The following is an 18,771-nucleotide window of genomic DNA, read 5'->3' as shown; positions in this document are numbered from 1 at the left end:
CTGTATTGCCATGTACAAGAAAGTACCAATAAAACTTTAAAAATCATATTAAAACACATCTAAGCACTTGCATGAGTTTAAAACCACAAGGTTGAAATATATTCGTGATTTGCCAACTTGGTATCTCAATTTCAGTTGTGACAGGACAACTAAACACAAAATTATCAGGAAAATGGAATGGCTTATCTTGTATAAGTCACATTGCTTAAAGGTAGAATTTGTGAATAACAATAAGGTAAAAGGATACAAAAAAATTACCATAAGAAATCTTCAGCCAGCACAGACATCCTCTGAACATAAGGAAAGTCTGTTAAAGTAGCAATTACAGAATTCTACAGAAGCATGGGTGTGGATGATATGAAAGACAATATTTCTGACCATTTGATATGATTAAGTTTTTTAAAAAAGAAAAGTACATCCCATTTAACATTCAACATACTTTGGAATAACATACTTAGATAAAAGGAGCTAGGATGGGGGTGGAAGGCATTCTCCTCATCTAGTTGTTTGGACTTCCAAAAATTATATAAATTTAGGATAAAACTAATATAACTTATTCTTTTTGCAGTTTTGTCTCTACATCTGTTAACTCATCAGATATGGAATTGCTGTCTTCCTCACTTTCATCCAGTCTCAAAATTAAGGAAAAGGTTCTTTTCTGAAACCAGCACAGCTTGCTTGTTACTGCCCTCTATATCATCTGAGTTGGAGATAAGGCAATATTTGAGGGAAAAGTGTCTGAATTAAAATCCTTATCTGTACTCATGACATCCATCTATCTAGATAACTTCTAGTGCAGAATATCCTAGGAAAAATGCACTGTTATGAGTAAGAATTCCTGTTGAAAAACATATACGTAAGTTTTCAAACCAAATTAAGTCCTGAAAACTGACTTGCTCCTTAAAATTTGAGAAGTGAGTTTAAAGTAAGTTCATCTAAGCTATGATGATTCTAATGAACAATAAAAGAACATGTCAGTAAGCATCTAGCACAGAATATCCTTCACTTATTGCTATGAAAACATTGTAAATTAAGTTATAAATACAAAATAAACAAAATCATAATCCACTTACAGGGGCAGCCATGATAATAGACCAAACAGTGGTTTTGTTTGAATTAATTTTCTTACTATTTACAAGACATGATTTTTGCTTGCTGTTTACTACCATTTTATAGTAAATATAAATCATATTTTCCATAATGAATTCACATCAAATAAAGATAATACTGTGTAATTTTAAACATCAAAAAGATTATGTTGTAGGGATAATCTGTTTCTGCTTTGTCCCTTGTTTAGTAAAACATCTACACTTGAAGACAGAAAAAAGAATTCTGTGTACATCAGCCATGACACTGAGGCCACTTTCTCATCACCTTCAGGTAACAGATGGGCAATGGCAAAGTAGCGATCTCTAATCTCATTCTCTGAAGGCAAAAAGAAACACTCAAAAATTAATTGTAGTGACATTCAGTTTAGCTGGAAGAATTGCCATTCTGTGTAAAATAATTGTAAAAAAAATTAGAACAAGAAATAAATTATAAAACCCATTCTGTATTTAAAAGGTTACACTAATTTATCAGCAAAAGGAAAAATGTAAGATTTTACAAGTTCACACTCATGTATTTTCTCATTCCTTCATTAATGTCTCCCTGAGTTCCTTGTATGGGGCTGGAAGGTTTACAATTGACTAAAGACACATTATGACTAACTTTTGTTTCACATTTTTTTTCCCCCAAGAAGAAAATCATGTTTAATTATTAATGACCACTAACACACACACAAAAAGAATGTAAGTTGTCACTTCACCCTTCTAAAATAAAACCTCCTAAGTAAATAAAACTGAAAGAAAACACTGCATAAAAATGTCACTCACAAATAAAGAGCAAGCAGCATCACAAACTAAAATAAATCAGCACAGCCCTGATCAGTCCTGATTTATATCCACTGAAAATGTGTCCCTTCCCTTTAATTTGAGAACTGCACAAAAACCAGTAAGAGCAGAGATGCAGACCATATAGTTTTATAGTTCCTCCCTCACTCACTGGCCTGTGCAGTACCCTCAGCTTAAAACTTAAGACATGTCAAGTATTATTTTAAAGTACAGTTTTCTATTATATGTATTTAAATTTTTATCAACCCAAAGCTATTCTTGTATCAAACTCCCTTTCTGTGCTTACTACAGGCTTACTGGGCCCAGCAACTACCCACAGTAATTGATAGAAGTACTTCAATAGATTTGCTTATGGTTAATTGATCCAGAGTTTGGAATCTATACCAGCCTCAGCACCAACTACATTAAAGCAATTATAGCGCTCTTCCAAAATTAAAATCTTACCTCTTCTTTCTGAAGCTACACACAGAACAATGAGAATAATGTCTACAAATACTGGTGCTTGGGTTTATTGGATTACATTTTGCCCTTTTCCATTCCTGTTCTAACGCATGCTCCTATTCAGATTAAAAAACAGGTTATTGTATTTATTAGAAGAATTGCAGGTTCTACAAAACGTAATATTTAATAGACTCTATGATGAAAATATATATGGGATGTGATGTATTACTAATATGAACACAATATGAATGCATTTAACAAGATTCTCTTTTCCTGAAGAGAACTCTGAAACCACTGTTTCCTATACTGCCAGGCTTATCTTCCAGGAGATGATACCACTAATATACCATAAATGATAAAAATTTGACTATCAACCAGCAGGACACAAAGAAGCACATGAATACTATGAACCATTCATGTATTGCAAAAAAGGAAGTCTAGGACACAGATGAAGGCATACACACAACTTGTCCAGTTTCCATTTAAGAAAATCAGACATTATGAGAGTAGTAATTTTAAGCCCTCCTCCTCCTCCTAAAAGCCTTGTATCATCTAGATGCAACAGTGACAGCCCGTAGCAGTCATATCATAATCCTGATAGTAAACAAAACTTTCTGGTAAAACAACATTACAGGCAAACAATTATGTATTACATAATGAAACATTATGTAATACTCCGATTCGATTATTACTCCCTATTGAGTTTCCCCTAAATAACTAAAAAAATTGCAGTAAAGATTTCCCTTTTTGCTGCGAGACCTGTGACATCTGTAATAAGTTTACTTAAAAGGGCTCTTCCAATCCTACTGGATACAGAATAGTAAAATAACAATCTATATAAAAAATCAGTTATATTACAATTTTGCACCAATGGGATCTAGGCCACTTCCACAATCAACCCAGATTCGCTCACACAAAATTTTTAATAAGCATGTAAGGACTATGGTAACTCTCCAAATCTCATTATACCACAATATTCATGCACATAATTTCTAAAACTCAGGCAATACAAAACACCTTTAATTTCGTTAGTCTTCTGCATCATTAATATACCTCTGTGCCTCTTTACAGCCCACAAGTAAGGTTTTTACAAAGCATCATATTGGCAAAAGAAAAACTACAGTAGCTTCTCACCTAAGGCTTCCCAAATGCACTGTAAAAACTAAGTGGTGCCTGAAGTCATTTCAAGTCATCAGAAGTGCACCACAAAAGTGTACTCAGCTCCTAAAGGAATATTTCTATTTCAGGCAATTTTCAAAAATATGTGACTGTTCCAACTTGCACTGTTGTGAAGGTACATATATTAAAAAAAAACATATCTCAAAATAACCTCACCAAAATCCTTACAAAAATACGAACTATTCTTAACCAATATGGGTAAAAAATTACAAATATTTAAAAGAAAAAAAAATAAGAAGAACATGAGGTAGTTCTTGAAATCAAACAAATGCTGGGGGTGGGGGAAATCAAAACCAAAACACCACTACAGACCTCTTTACTGCCCTGAAACCTTAATTCTACTTCTCATGCATCTTGCGTGAAAAGAAGCAACCAGGACAAAAAGAATTACAAGATCAAATATGATTTAAGTATCATACAACAAGAAAGGGCGAAGCAAGATTTTATAAAGCTTTGTCACAGATAGGACATTTTTCAGTTTTTGAATGCTTGACTTTGCATGCACATAGGCATATTTCATAAGGCATGGTTTTGGGTTTTTTGTTGTTTCTGTTCCCTTTGGGGACGCGGAGCCGCTATATAAATTGGCAACCAAAGAGCATTCAAAGCTAGGAGTGGAAAGATCACTTCTTGTCATTGTACATTGGCATTCATGGACACCTGGACGAAACTAAGCAGAGCCCAGATCCTATTTTCAAACATTCCCAGAGGCCTGACACTTTTATAAGGTGAGAAGGAAGTCAGAGAAGTCACGAGAATCCGTTATAATGGGAAATGCTAGGCAATTGAAATGTATTTTACCATATTAACTCAGGTCCCAAGGTAATTAAAGATGAAATACCAATTTTCTTTAACTTCAAAATGGAATTTGTTACAACTTTATTCATCTACTCAATTCTTGTAATCATACCTGGTTTTTGTCCCTTTGTCCCTGCCCTAACTAGCTATTATTAATGGCACAGGTAGATACTATGTTAATATTCTATCATTTACAAAGCTCCTTTGCCCACTCAAATAAATTCTGTTAACTTGGAGCTTTCTACCATCCAAAAGTTTTATCAATTATGTCAAAATACTTTAATTAGCAGAGTTAATCAGATGCCTGTTTACTGTTACAATTTTCCAAGTAGGAACTCTGGTCTTTTTTAAACTCTTCCCAAACTAACTGTAAGTTAGTTACTGAAATATGCTTAAATTCGTGCATTAGCTTAACCCTTTCACATACCATAATATATTCTATAGCTTTACCACAACAAGTCTGCTGCTTTTCTGTTGAAATAAAAAACCAAACACTCTAGTTCTCTAGAAATAAAATCTCAGTGGAGAAGGGCAGCAAAAACAACTTTTTACCTTAGTGTAACAAAACCCAACTTGGCAATAGGGTTTATCTTTACGAGCTAAACCTGACATAAAGACTGTAGTCTTAGCCACTCAAATTTCACAGCCAGTATCAGTAATTAGAGTTTTCAGTATAAAAAGCAAAAACTCTAGCAATTCAATAATATTCAGATAATAGTTCCAGCCTTTCTGCCTTTGATCAGTAAAGCCTAAAATAAATTATGTCTTCACTTTAAGATGTTAACTGGAGCAAAAGTAATCTTTTCTGTCTAATTCTAATTAAATTTCTGAAGTTAAAACACTCTTAACTTTTATGCTTCTTTAATGTATATTCATAGAAGCAGTGATTTCTTCCAGGACACAGATACTGAAACCATGGACTATTGGCTAATGCCTCATTTTAGATAGCCATATTGTTATACAACTCTGAATGGGACAATTTTAAAGCTGACAGTTATTTTTAACACCCCTTTTTCCACCTGGCAAACAAAGAAATGACATACAGAAATTCTATCTCACATTTATCATTTAATACTTTAAATGATGCAGGTTGACAAGGATATTTCTCAAACCTATGTGTGAAGCCTCTATAAAGTATCATGGATTTTGCTCAATAAAAATAATGAAAACGTTCTGCATTGCAATACAGCACTTCCCTCAAAGTCTAGGACCTCACTAATCTCAGCTCACTTTCAGCAAAACAACTATGCCTGAATATCTTCCAGTCCCAAGCTGGCTCATTTCTGGCCAGCACCGACTACTGAACCTGGAGCTGTGCTGCTGTTAAAATTGGCATTTAAAGTCATTTATATAGGCATTTAATCATTAATAAAGGCATTTCAGGCTTTCTCATGCAAGAGTTTCAGATTCTCCTGTGGTTACATACATTCGTCTGTGGTGACATACAAGACTTCGAAGAAAAGTCTCAGAAATATTTTTAAGCAACGTATTCACAAAAAAGAAGCTACCCTCAAAAAAAAGTACCCTCATCAGTAAAATCAAGAATGTTTACTCTCTTCTAATCACTGTGTACTTTGAAGTGGTTACATTTCAATGACTGTGCAATATATCACATTACCATTTATTCAAGTCAGCCAAACATGGGGGCTGAAAGCATGGAGGGCAGTAATCTCTACATTAAAGGCCAACTATTTCCCCCTCTAAGGCAACAAACCCTAAGGTTGACTATTATTGTCTAAAATTAAGGAATTTAAAGATATTGTATTCATTCAAATATAGGATCTTGCTTAAGTTTCTTCATAGCAGCATATGCTACATTACACCATTCTGTCAACAAAAACATATTAAGCTTTTTCCCAGTGCAGTTGCTATCACGTATTAATAAATTGAGCTCAGAAAACTACAGCCCACTCAGCAATTAATGGCCACACTGCTCAAGGTGAAGATTATTTATATGTCATGTAGAGGGCACTTGGGTCAGCAGCATTTCTCCACCTCTGTGCAGCATCACATGAATGCTGAGGTACTTCTTCAGGGCTGACACGTTCAAAACTAAGGTATTTGTTCTAAAAAGCCTCACCAGCGCACAGCCATACCTACAGTGCATTCCAGAAACAAGGAATGGAGTTCAGTGAAAAGAAATTTCAGGCAGGGTAGCCAGCCTACCAGATCAAATACCCCTGGCTATGCATGAAAGAGAGAGCATGCACCAGAATAAACAACACAACAGGGTTAAGAGGAAAAGTATTAATTTCACTGCTACAGCATCCATATGTGTGATTTCATTTCAATGAAGGGAAGAAACAAACTCACTTAAAGATAAGGCAACCAGAGCAGGACTAGAACCATAAAACATCCTAATAAGGTAAACAGATTTCTGCAATTCCATCATTCTTCCTATGATTTATGAAGAAAAATAGCAAGATAGAAGATCCAAACCGGCATCTTCTCCTAAAGCATATTAAAAGGCAAGTCCAAAATCAGTGTACCCCTGCCAAGCAAGAACCACCCAAGAAACATGATGAAGTCTCAGCTGCCAGTGCCCCTCACTCTCCATGTTCTACACAGGAGATCCTGTCCAGTCTACTGGTACACACACATCCTGGTGCTTGTGAGCATGTAGTTGTGAAAGAGACCGTAAATGAATTTATCTCACTTAAGAGCTTTTTGACCAATAATCATCACCACACATTACTGTAAAATCTTGTATTGAGTTTTGCTCATCTCTAGCTTCCTACAACATATGAAGCCTCTGTACTTGTCCCCATGATCCATCAGGACTTTTAGGTCGCACGTGGTGATGTCCACATACTTAGGTCCAATCTAACTCTGGCATGTACCCTGCCTAAAAAGCTCTCCTTTCCAAGTTCTTAGGAAAGACCAGAAGTATATGTCTGTCTGAAAATACTCGTACTCATAAAACTGGATATACCACATAATTGTACCCATCTATAACAATACAAATAATTATAAGAAGGGAGATGTTCCTACTACTTTACAATTATTGTTTCAAGTTTAGCAGCAAGACAAGGAAAAAAATAGTTAAAAGAATTCATATGATGCAGCAGTCTACTGCACCTCATCTTCAGCAAGTCCACATTTATCTTCAACAAGCTGTACAAATGTTTTTAGCACCTTTAAAACAAGTTTTTCCAGCTACTGCATGCAGAAGTGTGGAAAAGTCACTAGCTGTTCTAATTGGTTTGAACATCATAATTGCACATGTTTGAAGCTGGCCTTGAGAAGTTAATCACCTACAGAACTCTGTTATTGTGACACAGTAACGCTTGGACACCATTAAATAATGACTGTTAAATAATAACTATATTAGACCAAAACTAGATGTACATTATTTGTTTAAAGGTTTTGCAATGTATTTTCAGTTACTTATAGCACCGATTAAAACACGTATCTGTACTTTTAAATATTAAACATGATTTTACAAAAAAAACCCACAAGCAGCCCTTTCAATTTAATTTCTGGTATTTCATATTTCAACCATTTTCTGAAAAGTTTTAATTACTTTTAGATCCTACCTGAGAGATTCTGCCATCCTCCTTAAGTCTTCATTTTGCTGCTTTAAACGTTCAAGTTTAGCAAGTATCTTGGATAATTCACGACTAGAGTGATCTGGGTGCTCACTGTCTCGTACCAGGTGTCCACCAATATAAAAGAGTAAAGTTCCCCAAGCAAAGAGGATAAGCATAATCCAACGCCAGGAACCAGTCCATGGCCGCATTTTCAGAAGTTCAATTCACTCCAGAACTACTTCTGCTCACAAAATAACAAACATTTTAAGTCCTTAGCCTGTACAAGAGCAGACAATTTCAGTTCCTCTGCTTCACCACATTGTACCAGAGAAAAATTATTCGCAATATTTATCTTACTGCAACTCCTTAGAGAAGATCCTTATGGGGCTGTACATAGATAGCATTAATACTGCATCATTCTTCATTTATATTCTGTGAAAAGAATAAAAAAAATCTGAAATTATAATTCTGATACATAAAAATATATTAGATTGCAATTAAGCTAAATGTATTGTCATTAACATTCAAGAATGATGATAGACAACTTTACTACTTTCTGTCAAGGAGAAAAAGAGAAAAGCTTTTAACTTCCCACAAAAAATATGCTGAGTCCAAGTATGAACCACTAAGGAATATGCAATTAATTTTGGTTTTGAAATGGCCGGTTTTTTGTAAGAGAAATATTTACTAAGTCATGTGTCATTTCGCACATTAAAATAGTTCAAAAATCATTCTGTGCTAAACTTAGTCTCCTTTAGTACCAACAAAGAGCTTCTATTCAAACACAAATTCACCTTTTTTTCCACTTTTATGAACTCTCTTCTCCATTGCTATCATGACTCCCACACTGTAACAGAAGTTACAGCCATTCTAATAACGTATCCTACTATTTGCAAGTAGATTGGCCTAGTAGCAGCTGTAATACCAATTAAGCAACTTCCAAGCACTGCAAAAAGTTTAAGCAATAATTTTTAAACAAACAACCCATTGCGTATCTTACTCTTAAATCTATAGTAGCCTCTAAAATGCCCACCTAAAATTAAACCCAAAACTTTATGTCTTGATTAAAATTGCAAGACATCACAACTTCTCTCTTTACCCTTCCACTGTACTTGTTAAAACAGACAGGAACACTGAACATTTAAGAGGGATTTCAAGTAGAATTTATTTGGCACTGCTATGCTCACACATTTGAAAACCAGGCATGACTTTAGAAACCTGGCTTTTAGAAACATTTTTCTTCTGCTTTAAAAACTATCAAACCCATTTGGAAAAAAATGGTCTGAAGGTATTATTTTCTCTCATCTAAGAACACCACAGCATTTTAAAAAATGCAAACTCACCTCAACTCCTTTTCTACTTGTCAAAACATCATTCAATGAATGTTAAGAGTCTCCTCATTCTATCTAGAACACACTTCAAAATTTAACTGATCAGCACATCCAAAATCTGAAGTACTTCTCACCTCTTTTCCTCTTTCTTTGCAATATAACATTTCTACCTTCTGTAAAAGGCACATATTTGCTCTTTATACTCAATTTCCAAAATAACCTATTTTCAATTCTCAACTCTGTAAAATCCACCATATTTCCTCTGAGATGCTATCCATACCCACCTCCTCCCAAGTCATTCTTCTCTGGTTAATGTTTCTTTCACTTTCTTTTTTATTTCATTTGGGTTTTTTATTCTCTTCCAACTCATTTCAAGACTTGCCAACTTGCAAGAACTCACCCAGTCACAGAGATATGCCTGGAGCACACACTTCCAGTTACAAAAAATCTAAAACACTATTAAAAATGCTGAAAAATTTCTCTAGTTATCTTGCAGAAGTGGTTTTGTTTGCATATTTTTGAAAGAGGCAGAAAAATTCCACTTAAGACTAGTAAGATGATACACAAGATAATTTATTTGTAAACTGAGTATTACTAATGAAATGGAAAACATTTGTAGTACCTCTCTCGGGCTTTTCCATCGAATGTATCTGTGTCAAGGTGTTATAAGCAGATCAGTTTTCTTTTTTAACGTAATCCCACACTAGGAGCATGTCATTTTCTACAGATTTCTAAGAAAGCTTTATGTAGCTTTGCTTTAGCTTCAAAAAAGTTTGGGACTGCCTTCAAGAAAATAGTGGTTTCTTCAACAATCTTTACAGATCACAGCACAAATAAAAAGAACCCACATTATATGAAACAGAATAAGCCATGCACAACCCACAAGTGATTGGGGCTATATGCAAACCAAGCCTGGTTACTTGCAGGAGTGATTAATATAAAACCCCAATGGACTGACATTTAAGTGGGAAAGTGTATTCTTAAATCTATACTACCAATCACCCACAAAATGGTTGATTGTGGCTGCAACAGGGTAAGTGAAATCACAAAGTCTGTGAAGGCAAGGAAAGAAAAAATAATAGGGGACTTCAAATATTCCTCTGCTGATTGGGTAAGTATTATGCTGGGAATTGTGATGAGAATAAATAGATGCTACAGACACAAAATTACTGCTTAATCAATCACAAGCAGTTTGCAGAACTTAGATCAAAAAGTTTCCACTGGAGGACTACTTCCTAACGGTCTGCATAATATAATCAGATATCATCTCCTTTTAGGAGCAACAAAGTAAAATATTCACTACAGCTGTGATTAATTTCAAGAAGAGGAAGTATTTTAAAAAAGAAGTGTATTCCATGCCACCTGGAAAGATATCATGGCCTTAACTAAAACAGTAGTTTTAGTGACTATTATAATGAGCAAAGAAAGTATCCTTTTTAAAAGTTACAAGCATGACCAAATGATTAAAGACATAAAAAGTAATACTGAACCTTTCATCCAAAGCACATGGCTTACTAGGGTCTCCAAGGTCAACAAACAATGCAAGTATATAAGAACTGTTTAGAGTACTTTGCAAGGAAAATACTGCCTTTCTTTTTTTCAATCCTTTTTTTCATAACACAGGAGCTTAAGCAGATTCACAAATCAGGTATCTCCTTTGTAAGAGGATGCATTGGTCTGTCTCAAACAATAGTGTTAGTCAGGCTACCAAACACATCCACAAAATTAATACAGCAAGTCGTCAGGAACACATGGTATTCTTCCAACAGTTCTAAAGAAGTTAAAGGATGCAATAGTTTAATAATTAACCTCTCAATTATAATCACTTTGTACCAAAGGAATGGAAAATGAAAACAGTAAACTGAATTCTTCGTAAGGGCTACAGCAGACATCCCAACAACTACAGGCCAGGGAAACTGGTAGAAATAACAGGAAATAAAACTGCAGACGTAAGGATGAATGTAACCAAAGTAAAAAAGTACTAAGACAGCTTTTGGAAAAAGAAATTGTGCTTCATAAATTTATTAAAGTCCTTTTGAAGATGCAAATAAACACACAACCAAGAGAGAACCAGTTCTAATTGTTATGTAGTTGATATTTTCAAAGAAACTAAACTGCCTGGAAGGCCATTCATCATGTGAGTCACCACATCATTAAAAAATAAACGTACAGTAAGGCTAGGCAATCAAAGTAGAAAGAATGATCATGGACCTCACTGGGACTCATGGCAGAATTCATACAGTTTAATATATTTATAAATTATTTGGAAAACAAGGTGAAAATGGAGGTAACAAAGTCTGTACATGTAGTACAACAGGTGATAGCAACAAACTGAAATATATCAAGACACTGTCTAGTGAAGAAATAAAATTAAAAATCAGTTTATATCAGTGTGTAGAGTTGTGTATAGATGACCTTTGAATCATTATCCATCAGGAATGGATTTTAGCCATGATAGGTAATTCTACAAAATATCAGCTCAACATTGGGCAAAAAGCAACAAAGTCCTCACAGTTTGTGTTTGTTGTTTTGTTGTTTGTTTTTTTTTTTTTAAAAAAAAAAACAACAACAAACAGAAAACCACACTAAACAAACAAACCAAAAACCCACAGACACAAGAATGGCCCTCAGTAACTATGTGTGAGTAAAGAGATTAGTAGAAATGACAACTGAGGAATTAACATGGTAAATCTATAAAAATCATCAATGGTATGAGAAAGTAAAGAGCGTATAATTGTCTGTTGCTACTTTTAGTACAAGGAGATAATTAATAAAACATTCTGGTTTAATAGATTCAAAACCAAAGAAGGTATTTCTCAAACTGTGTAATTCCAGCGTGAAACTCAGTTTAATCAAACACTGTAGGTGTTAAAAGTTTACATTTAAAAGGCCATTAGACCATTTCAAGGAAAATTAAAACTCAAAGACTGCCACAAAGATACCACCCAATACTCTCAGAATCCCAAGTCACATATTGTTGGAAACCAGAGAATATACCAGGGTAGTATCACCATAGTATCCCGGTTCTTACAGTTTTCCCTAGACATCCACTACAAGCCAGTCTTGGAGAGAAATCAGGCTAGATAAGCCTTTGATCTGATATGATGCAAATACTTTGACAATATTTAAAATGTTAAAAACCCAGTATTTTAAGTATTATTGAAGGGTTTGTGTTATCAAACACAAAAAAGATCACATCTTAAAAGGGTTAAAGCATCCTATATATACTTCATTAAAAAAAAATTTAGAACTCATTATTAAAAAAAAAAAGTAACTTCTTGAGTGTTTGGTTTAAAATGATAAATAGAAACTCAGACAGGAGAACTAACAGACAATCTTTGAGGGAGAGAATGGAATGATAGCTTCATCAAGTACTTGTCTGTGGCTCTGAGGATATAATTGTCAAGTACCTCTGACTCTCAAAAGCTTATACAATTTTCAAGTATATATGGGGGAAAAAATCACTAATATTTTTATTTACATCACCATATATCTCAAGCAATTAATGGTGTACAGTAATTATTTTCAAGTACATTGTTCTTGTAGCACCTTCACATTGCTTTTATACAAGTGATTTTAAAGTACCGACCCTTTAAATTTAACTTTCTTTAATAGTAAACTGTTTTTTACTTCCTGAAAATGTATAAAATTATGTCAAAATTAATGGACTTCATATATTAAAGAATACAGAGTTCTGAAACTACTCAAACATTTTATATAATACACAAAAGATAGCATGTTTTACCTGATTCCTATGAATCTCTAATGATGTCATTGTTCTTTTTATAAGTTAGGTCATAGTACAGTTAAATACAAAGATGCCAAACTGAATAAATAGGAAGAACATTCTGAACTAACATTAAACAAGTCAGCCTGTATCTCAGATGTGGTATTTCTAATTATACATGAGTTTTAACTACTCTTAACTACTGACTTATACTGTCATGTGCCTTTTACATTTTTTCTTCCATTTCATTACTGTTCTGGGAATGCAAGATGTCAAAGTACTTCAATATTTCAAAGTCCATAGAGACCTTTAAAATAAATTAAATTATAATAAATATAAGACTACCAGAAATAAAAGAGCAAATAGGGACATGAAAAGGCAAAATTATCACATTTTTTAAACTTTCAATTTCTACAGCTTATAACCAGTTTCTGAAAGATCTCCACATGCAAAATACTATGTTAATTTCTTTTACCGTAGGAAGCCATGTATTTTAATTTACTAATTATCCCTTGAGATTTACCATGATTTCTTGTGTTATATTTTATTGGATTTACCCATACCCTTGTATTTTCCAGTGCATAAGCACATTAAAACAGTGTATTGACAATTAGCTAATTTGCATTTTCTTCCATGCAATTTTAGTTTAGTTCTTGTCTCCCTTCTAGGGGATTCTGAGAATGGTTGACTACATTTTTATAATGTCACCTTCTAAAATAGTGTAGTAAGATACCTCTTTTATCTCTTTGGAAGGGCTTACCCTAGATGTTTGGGGTGAAAAAGAATGTATTCCTCTATTCCCTCCAACAGCTGTTGGAATTATCTCTGCAGCAATCTCTGAAGCTAATTTTCTTTTTAAATTTTATCACCACACCCAGTTAGGAGGGTTTCAATCTGATCTCTCAGGGAAATCATCTCCCATTCAGAAGAACCCAGTTAACATCCACAGAAATCCCAGTCACAGCACTGATGTAGGTGCTAGGCGTGGACTGAAAGACACAAAGTTCAGTAGAAGCAGCAGCACACAACAGCATAGTGGCAAAAGAAGCAAAAAATGCCACTATCAGCATGGGGCTGCAGATGCCACAGATAAGTTGGTAACCTTCAGGGATTCTTGAATGCAGGCTTGTAAAGGACACTGCTTTTATCTATCTGAAATAGAGCAGTTCGCACATAGAAACAATGGAAAAAATCTTGTGCATATGAATGCAAAGGGACTCCTGGTTGCATAGGAGACTGAAAAAGAAGAGACTACAGACAGCTATGAAACCTTCTCAAAACAATAAGAAACAAATAGATGTTGGTGGTAATTAACATCAAGGGGGTTTGTATTTAAATGTAGGAGTTTTCTGTCACACCTTATAAATTCACTTGTTATTTCAAACTTCTGTTTCAGCTACTAAAGAAATCAAACCAGTATCAGGAAAAAGTTTTGCAAATAAGAACAAAGTAATTTAAAAGCAAATACTAAGTTGAAAGGAAAGTATGACCTACACTAAGTTATTTTTCAGGTTTAATTTAATCCAGTAGCTCTATCATAAAAATTCAATACAAAATATGCAGTATTATTTAATCAAACAAAAAAGTTCTGTTAAATACTTGCTATTATAAATCATTAGGAATAGGCAATCTCTAATGCATCAGTTGAATGGAAACTAACATTGTGAGAAAGGAAAAATTAAAATTTATTTACTGCTAAATTCAATGCACAGAAAATGTGGTCAGTGTCACAGATTTATTTAGACCCCATTAAAGATAACACAGAATATTTACATAACAACAAGGGACTGCTTCAATGCCTTAATCAGGAAATCAAACTGTGTATATTATACATGTAAGCCACAATTGATTGTAAGCATATAAAAATATTTATCAGCTTAACAGGGAAGTTTTGGTTAAAAACCATTGCTTCAATACAATGCAATGCAGTGTTTACAAAACAACTAAAGGAAACAGTAAAGAGAACACTAACTTAATTAAAATGATAATAAAAAGAGCGGCTGAAGAGTAGCTCCAACATCATCTGGACAAATGATGTACATCCCCTAAGTTATTTTGCTATAGCAAAAATGAATAATCAATGAAAAAATAAATATATACTATCTTTCCTCATCTTGACCCATAATGCCTTCTGTTTATTGTAAAAGGTACTTAGAAATTAGAAACCTGAATAGCCCAGTACCATCGTTTCAAAGAAAGGATATTTTCCATGACTTATTCACTTACTATTCCCAACACACTTTCAGTAACAAATTCAGTGACGGAGTGGAGATTTTCTCCATGCGTATTTTTGCTTCCTATCCAGAATTATGACCCCAGAATAGCATTATGCTTTTTCTTGGCAATATACAGCTTCAAGTTATTTTAGATTCCATTCAAAGCAAGCTAAGCAAGTCTACTTTTGGCTCAATCACCTACTGACCTAGATTCACTCAAAATGACTTACCACTAAATGTGAAACACTCCAAAAACTTGTTACACTGTATGCGCAACTTAGATTGAGCCTGCACATCACTGTTAGTTTTGCCTAAAAGTGAAGTAAAGTTAGTTTAGTATTTTTAAGATTTCACTAACAAAAATCATCTTCTTAGAAAGCATACTACCATGACTAAATACTACTGCATTAAATATGCTTTAGTATCTCCTCATTCTCTTCTGTGTATCCCTTTGGTTGTTACCTAGGTTGCCCTTCCCTAAGACATGAACTCTCATTTTACTTTAGTACTTATACAGCATCTTGTGTAGCGACCTCAATTACTGACAGACCCTCAGCCCATCAGTGTTAAGCTAAGTTTAAAACAAAACAAAACAATCTTTAAAACTTTCTGGATTTTTATCTACCACAGGTCTAAACATCATCCACCAGGAAAAGCTGAGGAAGTTTCATGTCAATCAGGAGACGTTACTGCAAATGTTTCCTAAAAAAACTCCAAAAATCTGTTCATAGAAGATACAAATATTTGATTCAAAATATTTTATAAAGTGAAAAGTAAAAGACAGAGAAAATAGATTCAATAGGATATGTAGAAAACTAAAGACTACTATTTCTTTTTCATGATCAAATAAATAGTTCACTATTAAAAGTTCCCGTGATAGTTTATTCTGTACAACATGCCATATTGGATGAAGTTCTTTTTAGTACATCACATGGTTGTACTGGAGCAGGTGCAGCAAAGGGTGACAAAGATTATTATGAGATTGAAGAATGTGCCCATACAATGAGAGGTTGAGAGAGCTGGGATTGTTCAGCAAGTAGAAGAGAAAGTTTGGGCAGGATATATATCATATATACACATTACATATATATGATTAATGTATTCCATATAAATATTTATATATGTCAAGATATAAAAATACCTGATAGGCAGGAAGTAAAGACAACAGAGTAAGACTCATCAGTGGTACCCGCTAACAGCTCAACTAGCAGATGTTAATGGTAGGACCCCTCTCGATCATCTGTCAAAGGTCTTGGGAGTCTGGGGAGGTCCCTGCAAAGTGGAAGCTAGCCAGCGTTATCCCCATTTACAAAAAGGGTGTGAGGGAAGACCCAGGGAAATACAAACCTGTTGGTTTAACACCAGTTCCTGGGAAAATTATGGAGAAGAATATACTGGGTACTATTGAAAAGCATTTAAAGAATAGTGCAATCATCAGGCAGCCAACATGTGTTCATAAAGGGAAAGTCCTTTTTAACTAATTTGATATCCTTCTATGGTAAGTTCACCTGACTAGTGGATAAAGGGGAAGCATTGCATGTAGATTTTCTGTATTTTAGTAAGGCTTTTGATGCTGTCCCTCACAGCATCCTTCTGGACAAGTTGTCCGGCTGTGGGGTGAGCAGGTTCATGGTGTGCTGGGTGAAGAACTGGCTGAAGGGCAGAGCTCAAAGCACAGCAGGGAATTAGGCTACATCTGGCCGGGGACCGGTGACCGGTGGTGTTCCGCGGGGTTCAATTCTAGGGCCAGTTCTGTTCAATATCAATGATCTGGATGCAGGAGTTGAATGTACCATTAGCAAGTTTGCTGACAATACCAAACTGGGAGGTGCTGTTGATTCTCTTGAGGAACAAGTTGCCTTGCAGAGGGATCTAGATTGGAGCATTAATAAGTTGAAATTTAACAAGTCAAAATGCCGGATTCTGCACCAAGGATGGAGTAATGGCAGGCACAAGTACAAACTGGGAGAGGAGCGGCTGAAGAGCAGCCCTGCAGAAAGGGATCTGGGGGCACTGGCTGCCAGGGCACACTGCTGACTTGTATTAGGCTTGCTGTCAACCAAGAGGGTGACGTGCACCCTGGGGTGCATCAAACACAGTATAACCAGCCGGTCAGAAGAGGTGATTAATCCACTGTATCCAGCATGGCTGCAGCCTCACCTTGAGCACTGTGTGCACTTCTGGGTCCCACAACTTAAGAAAGATGTGAAGGTCATTAAATACATCCAGAGAAGTGCAACAAAGCTGGTGAAAGGGCTGGAAGGAATGTCCTGCGATGAGCAGCTAAGGACTTGGGGCTTGTCTGGTTTGGAGAAAAGGAGGCTGATGGGCGACCTCATTACTCTTCACAGCTTCCTGAGGAAGGGAAGCAGAGAGGGAGGTGCTGATCTCTTCTTCCTGGGACCCAGTGGTAGGATGCATGGAATGGTTCGAAGCTGCACCAGGGGAGGTTTAGACTGGACATTAGGAAGCATTTCTTTATAGAGAGGGTGGTCAAACACCAAACACTGGAACCACCTTTCTAGAAAGCTGGTTGATGCCCCTTGGACAGTGGCCTTAATACTATGCTTTAGCTTTTGCTCAGCCCTAAAGTGGTGAGGCAGTTGGACTAGATGATCATTGTAGGTCCTTTCCAACTGAAATACTCTATTCTATTTAATGGGTACAATCTAAACCACAAAATTCCATTTAAGCCTAAGAACATACTATTTAATGTGAGGGTCATCAAACACTGGAACAGGCTGGGCAGGTCAGTAAAGTGTCTTATCCCTGGAGACTGAGACACAGACCTGAGCAACCTGCTCCAGTAGACTCTACTTTGAGCAGCAGGGTTGGACTAGAAGATCTCCAGAGGTACTTTCCAAAGTCAGCTATTCTGTGATTCCATGAAATAACAGAACTCCTCAGGAATTAAATCTAATCAGCATTTTTTTTACAGCTTTTGGTATGAAAAAAAATATCTAAAAGGCATAACATGCAAGTGTACAACATATATTATCTTTCACATGAATAGCAGTAAATTTTTAAATATCAAAATTTCATAACATATCTGAAGAACAGTTTACCCTCTACATGACAGGAGGAAATAAACACAACTGCATCATGGGCTTGGAGACTAACAAGTAATTCCACTAGTCCAGTAGCCAGTGAAAGTAACAACTGTTTAAAATAAGAAAGTCCCTTTAGTTTCACATTCAAAGAACAGAGAAAAAACATAAGAACATCTTCCTTTTCATTTGCCCTTGAATCACAACACTGAGAGAGAACCTAATTAATCTTAAAATATCACATTTCCTACTTTTTATTTAACTAATAATGGATTTTCCACAAAGATCACTCACTTAATCTGAATATTTTCAGCTACCATCTTTCATTGTACCTAGATGAGATACAATGTGATCTAGCAATCAAAGAATATTTCAGGCTCTGTATTGATTTAATGAGTAATTTGTACAAGCCAGTCTCACCAGGCCCCAGTTTCCTTTGTTAATATTTGCCAATCTCAAAATGTTTTTTGAAATTGAATTCATTAATATTTACAGATACTATTAAATTTGCAGCTGAAAGATGTTACATATTTTGAATGGAAGATACAAATCTGTGTAATCAATTAAAGTCATTCAGTCATTTAGCAGTTTTGTCAAATAATTGTTTCCC

The 18,771-nt window shown here is 35.1% G+C and overlaps 1 protein-coding gene across 3 annotated transcripts in view; it reads right to left on the bottom strand.

Annotated features, from left to right (window-relative positions):
- Positions 1 to 18,771, bottom strand: part of FUT8 (fucosyltransferase 8) — a 126,526-nt gene that overhangs the window by 54,921 nt on the left and 52,834 nt on the right. For 2 of the 3 annotated variants that reach the window (XM_037395729.1, XM_037395730.1), the window contains one exon: positions 7,847 to 8,272. In XM_037395729.1, coding sequence (XP_037251626.1) covers positions 7,847 to 8,049 — 203 coding nt within the window. In that variant the 5' untranslated portion in view covers positions 8,050 to 8,272. The remainder of the gene's footprint in view (positions 1 to 7,846; positions 8,273 to 18,771) is intronic. The other variant, XM_037395731.1, reaches the window with a different exon arrangement.

Source organism: Falco rusticolus, chromosome 7 (genome assembly GCF_015220075.1).
Source record: "Falco rusticolus isolate bFalRus1 chromosome 7, bFalRus1.pri, whole genome shotgun sequence".
In the NCBI taxonomy this organism is placed as follows: Eukaryota; Metazoa; Chordata; class Aves; order Falconiformes; family Falconidae; genus Falco; species Falco rusticolus.
The sequence above is the reverse complement of the archived record's forward strand: the minus strand, read 5'-3'. Positions and strand labels throughout refer to the sequence as shown.